Here is a 7,751-nt window from a genome sequence, read left to right on the forward strand (position 1 = left end):
TAGGGCCACCCTGGCTTCCCCCATTCGATCTCAGGGAGCTGTTGGCCTTGCTGTGAGGAAAGGTCCTCAAGCCAGGAGAGAAAGGAGCCCCCAGATCCTCCCAGGAGTCAAAGTGGGGACTGCGAATTTGGACTGAAGGTAGCACACTCCCCCTTCCAGCTAATCAAATGAACGCTAGAGTCTTGCCTGATCCTCCTCATTTCTTTGTGTCATTTCTAAGGGAGCTGAGGTTCTTCACCTGAAGGGGCGGCACCAGAGGCAGGAGGGAGGGGCCCACGGCCTTGGTGTTGACAAGATGAGGACCCTGAATGGTGGAGAACCGAGTTCAGGACAGAGCAGGCCCCAGAACTGCCAGTGCCATCCACCCCTAGTGTCCATGACTCAGTTCCTTCTCATGGGTCCCAGGGAGCTTTGAGGCATCACCTTTCAAGTGGCACATGGCAGGGGTCCCGGCCCCACTAAGAGCTGATGTGACAGTTGTGTGTGTGAATGAAGGGACCCAGAGGGGGCCCCACTCCCAGGCTCTGCTGTCCCTGGAGGTAGCCACAGGCAGGCTGAGGCTGGCGCGCGCTCACTTCTTACACCGGGTTCTCAGGGGATAGGCTGACCAAGAACAAGAGGCCAGCGGTTCCTGGAGCAGGGCTCTCCAGGAAACGGGCAGAGCAGCCTTCCCTCCATGCTGAAGGAGCTCATCCACTCATCTTCCCTTCTCCAGGTGCCAGCATCACCTACTTGCCTGCCTGCTCCCCTGCCTGCTGTGCCTGCTGACAGTCATGCCTCGGGGGCAGAAGAGCAAGCGCCGTGCGCGTGAGAAACGCCGCCAGGCACGCATGGAGACCAAGGATCTCGGGGATGCTCAGGCTGCTGCCTCCCCCGCCCCTACTTCTGGGAGTGCGCCCCCGGGCCCCCCCACTGCTGATGCAGGCCAGAAGCCTCAGGGAGCTGAAGCCACTAGCTCTCCTGTTGCAGAGGCTTCACCCCCAAGATCTAAAGCACGTGGCAGGCGCCAAGTTAAGGAACATAAAAATTCTTCCCAGGCCTCAGCCTCTGCTAAGACCGCTCCTCCAGATCCTCTGACCAAGAAGGCAGTGGTGTTGATACATTTCCTGCTTGAGAAGTTTAAGATGAAAGAGCCCATTAGGAGGGTAGATATGCTGAAGCTTTTTCACAAAAGGTACAAGACACGCTTCCCCGAGATCTTCAGGAGAGCAGCTGAGTGCATGGAGCTGGCCTTTGGCCTTGAATTGAAGGAAATCAAGCCGAATGGTTACTCCTATACCCTGGTCAGCAAGATAGGCCTTGTTAGTGATGAGGTGCTGAGCAGCAGCTGTGAGCTGCCGAAGAATGGGCTTTTGATGCCTCTGTTGAGTGTGATCTACCTGAATGGCAACCGCGCCTCTGAGGCTGATGTCTGGGAGTTCCTGAATGTTCTGGGCATCTATGATGGAAAGCAGCATGTAATCTTTGGGGATCCCAGGAAGCTCATCACGGAAGAATGGGTGCAGCAGAATTACCTGGTGTATCGTCAGATTCCCGACAGTGATCCCCTGAGCTATGAGTTCTTGTGGGGCTCAAGAGCCTACACTGAAACCAGCAAGATGAAGGTGCTGGAGTTTTTGGCCAAGATCAATAGTACCATCCCCGGTGCTTTCCCATTCCATTATGCAGAAGCTTTGAGAGAAGAGGAAAAGAGATCCTGAGGCAGATCTCTAGTTAGATCTCATGCTGCTGCCAGGGCCACTGCCCGCTCCAGGTTCCCACCCAGAGATCTGTCCAGTGCCCAGTGAGTTCTCAGGCAGCTTCTTCACTTCGTTTGACCGATACTGCCAACCTTTTAAGAAGTGAGAGGCTAAAGTAGGCCTGGAAAAGTCATAATATATATTTTCTTTGTGTTCCTGTTTTACCCTGTTACCTTTCAAATGTTGTTGCGTGTCCTAGAATGTTTAGATTCAGAATCCAAGTTTACAAATGACAGTTTTGTTATTATCTGTCAGATCTAAGAGTAAGAGTTTTGGCACTGTGTAGTAGAATTCAGAAAATTCTTCATCATTTTTGGATCCAGAACAAGATAACATAGCTTTGGAATAGGAATTTTCTTGGAAATGTGAAAGAAGGTTGTTGTTTTAAAACAGATGAAAATCAAGTAAGCTGTAGTCAAGTTTTGATTTATGTTATTCACCTTCGTCTTAACATTCAGTAGTACCTTTAGCGATACACTTAGATGTTGTTAGTTTATTCAAGAATGCCAATAAAAATAAACAATAAGAAACTACATTCCTTGCTTGGTGGCTCCTTTATGCCCATCTTTACTTGAGCATCTGCTCTTCAGAAGCTTCTGTGCTGGTGAGGGTGATGCAAAGATAAAGGAGACCCTGCACCTGCCTGTAGATGTCTTGAGTATATGAGCAGTGATTCCATAAGGAAGGTGACAAAAAGCAGGGAGGATGCTGGGGAGGGAGTTGGGATGAGAGCAGTGAGGTATAAGTTCTCTCAGCCTTTATTCTCTTAAACCAAAACTTTGAGGTTTGGTATTTTGGCCAAGGTCAATGGTAACATCCCCAGTGCCTTCCCACCCCATTATGAAGAGGCTCTGAGAGATGATGACGAGAGAGCCCGAGCTGCAGTCAGGGTTTGTAGTCGTGCCAAGGCCAGTGTGTGCTCCAAAGTCATGTCTAGCAGTCCCTCCAGCCCCTAGTGAGGTCTGAGGCAACTGTTTCACTGTGTTCCACCAACACTCCCAACCTTTTAAGTTGTGGGAGGCTAAGGTGGGGCTGGAAAGCTAATCATAATCTCCCATCTTTGCGTTCTTGTTCCTTCTTGGGAGGTCATTTTAAGTTGGCTGCGTGGTGGGCTGGATGAATCTGTGATAATGGTGAGCTGGGCCCAGACCCCTAGATGGTGGGCCTCAGGTTTGGGAGGCTGAAACTGAAATGAGAAGCTGCCCTGAACAGTTACCCTGAGATTGTGAGTCAAGCAGAGGGAATCTCCGCCTGTGGGAAAGAACAGAAGGTGTCCAGTGCTCCTGCCCCAGTGCAGGTGAACACAGTCCACAAACCAGGTGTTTGATGCGTATTATTGTCACCTTTGTGATGGGATGTGGAGACGTCACTGTGCTGGCACTCTGGGCCCTGAACGCACACTCCAAACATGAGGGTATCTCGAGTGTAATCTAGTAGACCTGCTGGGCGGGGCTAGATTTTAGTGGTGGTGAAATACATGAAAATCAGGGTGTTTTGTCGGGAGGGCTTTGGGAGGCAGGGCAGTTACTGGTCCTTGACGTAAATTCTATAAGTTTTTGCGTTGCATCCTGGTAAAACGCTTGCCTCTAAATTTACTTAGGGTTACTTGTTTAGTTGCTAAGTCATGTCTGACTCATTGTGGCCCCATGGAGTAGCCTGGCAGGCTCCTCTGTCCATGGAACTTTCCAGGCAAGAATACTGGAGTGGACTGCCAATTCACAACCCAGATTGCCAGTCTTCACAACCCAGGGACTGAACTGACATCTCCTGATTGTCAGGTAGATTCTTTACCACTGAGGCACCTGGGAAGCCCTACCGTTTCTTGCTAAGCAGCAGTTTGATTGACTTAGCTTTCTTTGTTTAGAAGACCACATAGTCTCTAGTTTCTCCTGGATGAAGAAAAATTCCCATAGATGAAGGTAGAAATTCCCATAGATTGTCTTTCTGGTATGAAAATAAGTGTCATAAGACCTAAACATTGCCAGCTGCAGTGCCAGGTGCTGTACACAAGCTATATATGTTCTGATACTTCTGTAAGACAAGGCTTATCAAATTCACTTAGCAGACAAAGAACTTCTATTCTCCAAGCTGATAAAGTGACAGAACTGAGTGTAGAGCCTGGTCTGAATTGCGCCCGAGTCCATAATGTTTCACTCCTCCCAGTCTGAGGCTGACATTTTGTCAATTCATTTCTCTTCACACTGCCTGGCCACAATCCCCCTCGCTATAGGGGGATCCGAGAGCGCTCCTGTGGGGTCCGAGAGCCATTATGGAAACCGGCAAGGTGAAAGTCCTGGAGTTTTTGGCCAAGGTCAACTATACTGTCCCCACTGCATTCCTGCCCCTATTGTGAGGTGACTTGGAGAGAGGAAGTAGAGAGCACCGGAGCCAGAGCTGCAGCTGCATTTCTCCCTGGGCGGCGATGGCCCTTCTGTGGCCAGTGCCTACTCCATGGCTGCATCTGGCCACTCAATCTCACCTCTAGTGTGGTATGAATCCGTTCTTTACTTTGTGATCAGAAAAGCCTGTCAACCTGTGTTCCTGATATGCATCAATAACTTTTTGACTTACCCTTTTCTTGCAGGGGGTGAGGCAGTAATTTTCAAGTGATTTTCTTTTCAGTAGAAAGTTTATTTAGATTCAAAACATAAGCTTATGAATGACACGGGTCACACATTTATTGCTGTTTACCAGATTTAGAAATAAGAATTTCGCTTTCTGAAATACAAACTGAAAAATTTTAAATCATCTGTGTGATCCAGAGCAAGATTACATGGCATTGGAATAGGGGTATCCTTGGTAATGTAAAAAACCCCACACTAAGATAGGATAAGAAGAGAACAAAATTTTAAAGTGATTCAGTTACAGGTCTAGCTTACTGTATTCAGTCTCTCATTCCTAAATTTCAAAGATATATACCTTTTAAATTTAGAAGCATATGTAACTTGCATTTAGGATATACTTAAATTATTAAAGAAAATGTGAGTTTATGAAAATGTAAATTGATTCAGCCACTATGGAAAACAGTATGCTGGTGCTAAGTCACTTCAGTCGTGTCTGACTCTGTGCGACCCCATAGACGGCAGCCCACCAGGCTCCCTTGTCCCTGGGATTCTCCAGGCAAGAACACTGGAGTGGCTTGCCATTTCCTTCTCCAATGCATGAAAGTGAAAAGTGAAAGTGAAGTCACTCAGTCGTGTCCGACCCTCAGCGACCCCATGGACTGCAGCCTCCCAGGCTCCTCCATCCATGGGATTTTCTAGGCAAGAGTACTGGAGTGGGGTGCCATTGCCTTCTCCAGGAAAACAGTATAGATGCTCATAAAAAAAATTGAAGATAGAACTACCATGTGATCTGGCAACTCTACTCCTGGAAATTTAGCTGAAAGAAATAAAGCCAACACCTGGAAAAGATATCTGAACCCCCCCCCCATGTTCGTTGAAACATTATTTACCATAATCAAATTATGAAAACAACATAACTGTCCATTAATGGATGAATGGATAAAGAGAATGTCACATAGACACACACAGACACACACAAACACTCATCCTCACTCAGATATTATTTAGCCAATAAAAGAAAAAAAGGAAATCTGGCCATTTGCAGTAACACTGATGCACCTTGAGGGCATTATGCTAAGTGAAATAAGTCAGACAAAGACAAATACTATATAATCTCACTTATATGTGAAAATTTTTGAAAAATGAACTCACAGAGAATAGATTGGTGGTTGCCGCAAGTGGGGGTTGGAGGATGGATTAAATGGGTATAAGTGGCCAAACGGCATAAACTTTCACAACTTTCACTTGCAAAATAAAGAAGCCCTAGGGATATTATATACAGGATGGTGACTGTAGTCAATCGTTGTTAAGTCACCAAGTGGTTTCCTACTCTCTGCAACCCTATGGATTGTAGCTTGCCAGCCTCCTCTGTCTGAGGAATTTTCCATGCAAGGATACTGGATTCAGTTGCCATGTCCTTCTCCAGGGGATCTTCCTGACCCAGGAATCAAACCCTCATCTCTGCATCAACAGGCAGATTCTTTACTGCTGAGCCACCAGAGAACCCCATAGTTAATAATACTGTATAGTATATGTGAAAGTTCCTGAGAGAATAGATTTTTTTAAAGTGAGGTATAGTTGATGTGGGCTTCCCTGGTGGCTCAGATGGCAAAGAATCTGCGTGAAAGGCAGGAGACCTGGGTTCAATCCCTGGGTCAGGAAGATCCCCTGAAGAAGGGAATGGTTACCCACTCCAGTATTCTTGCCTGGAGAATTCATGGACAAAGCAACCTGGTATGCTACAGTCTGTGTGGTCAAAAAGAGTTGGACAAGACTGAGCAACTAATACTTTCACTTCATTTTCATAGTTGATGTACAATATTTTATAAATTACAGATGAATAACAAAGTGATTCCCAGTTTTTAAAGGTTATGTTCCATTTACAGTTATTACAAAATATTGGCGATATTCCCTTTGTTGTACAATATATCCTTGTTGCTTATTGTATACATATTAGTTTGCACCTCTTAATCTTCTGTCCCTGACCTTCCCCTCCTGCTTGCCACTCCCCACTGCTAACCACTAGCTTGTTCTCTGTATCTGTGAGTCTGCTTCATTTCCCAGGTCTGTTTTATTTTTTAAATTCTCTGTGTCAGTGGTATCATACAGCATTTGTCTTCCTCTGTCTCACTTATTTCATTAATACCATCCAACTATTTACTGATTAATAGCATAATACCCTCCAACTCCATACATGTTGTTGAAAAATTGCAAAAGGTCATTCTTTTTAATGACTGAGTAATATTCCATTATGCACGCACACACATGCGTGTGTGTGTGTATACGTTGTATACATATAGATTACTTTTGTACCTTGACAAATGTCAGTAATGCTGCTATGAACATTGGAGTGCATGGAATTTTTGAATTAGTGGATTTTTTTTCCATTTTAAACAGTAATTTAAAGTTTACTCAAGATTTAATGCAGGTTATTCTGATTTTTACGTTAGCATCACATGGCATACTTCTGAGTACCTTCCTGAAAAATTCTGTTGTACTTATCTCTGTCTGTCTTATAGATCTATGCAACCTCTGGCACTGAGGACGCTATCATTTGGATTCGGATCACATAGCAGGGAACAAATGGACACCAGAACTCTAGAAATCATGAAAGCAAGAGACCACAGTGATCTTAGAGTAGCGAGCCGAGTGCCGCCATTAGTGTTCATGTCTGGGTGATAAATTCTGTTGCAAATGCACCCTTAGGTAGTGTGAACGGGTAGTCTTTACGGAAATGAATTGTCACAGAGAATACACTGCCTTGATATGGGCTGCCATTCTTTTTCGTAATTGTGATTTGCCAATGAAATGTATCATCCCCAACTGGACCTGCAGAATATTGTGCTGGATGGTCACTGGCCACATCACTAAGTTCCTTATTAATCCATTTCAGTGCCACAGTCTGTGCTTTTTGTCTGACTCCTCACTGTCTCAGTGTGTACTCAAACGTCCGGCCAAAACTCCTGATTATCTGGTGGCTGGGAAGGACTAACTCTTCATCTCACACTGGCTCTGCCAGACACAGGTGCCTTCTTAATAACCAGAGAGGTTGGACTGGGGAGGGCTCCCTGGCAGAGAGTAGATGAGGCTGGAGGGGAAGGGGAGACGAGCAGTGGAAACCCTTAGACTCAGACAAGCATCGCGTACCTGACAGAGACCATTCAAATTAGTGGGTTTTTTTTTTTTCAGCTGTACACCCAGGAGTGGGATTGCTGGGTCATTTGGTAGTTCTGTTTTTAGATTTTGAGGGCCCTCCTAACTGTTATCCATGGTGGCTGCACCAATTGACATTCCCACCAACAGTGTACAGATCTTGTCCACATGCTCACCAGCATTTGTCACTTCTCTTCCTTTGCGATGATAGCCCTTCTGATAGGTGTAAGATAATACCTCATTGTGGGTTTAATTTGCATTCATATGATGATTAACGATGTTGAACATCTTTTCA

At 45.7% G+C, this 7,751-nt stretch overlaps 1 protein-coding gene across 1 annotated transcript; it reads left to right on the forward strand.

The window, feature by feature from the left end:
- Positions 1–773: 773 nt before the first annotated feature.
- Positions 774–1,700, forward strand: LOC138072485 (melanoma-associated antigen B1-like). The gene has a single exon (XM_068963527.1). The coding sequence runs from the start codon at positions 774–776 to the stop codon at positions 1,698–1,700; it is 927 nt and encodes a 308-aa protein (XP_068819628.1).
- Positions 1,701–7,751: the final 6,051 nt, after the last annotated feature.

This window comes from Capricornis sumatraensis, unplaced genomic scaffold (assembly GCF_032405125.1).
Source record: "Capricornis sumatraensis isolate serow.1 unplaced genomic scaffold, serow.2 scaffold52, whole genome shotgun sequence".
Lineage (NCBI taxonomy): Eukaryota > Metazoa > Chordata > Mammalia > Artiodactyla > Bovidae > Capricornis > Capricornis sumatraensis.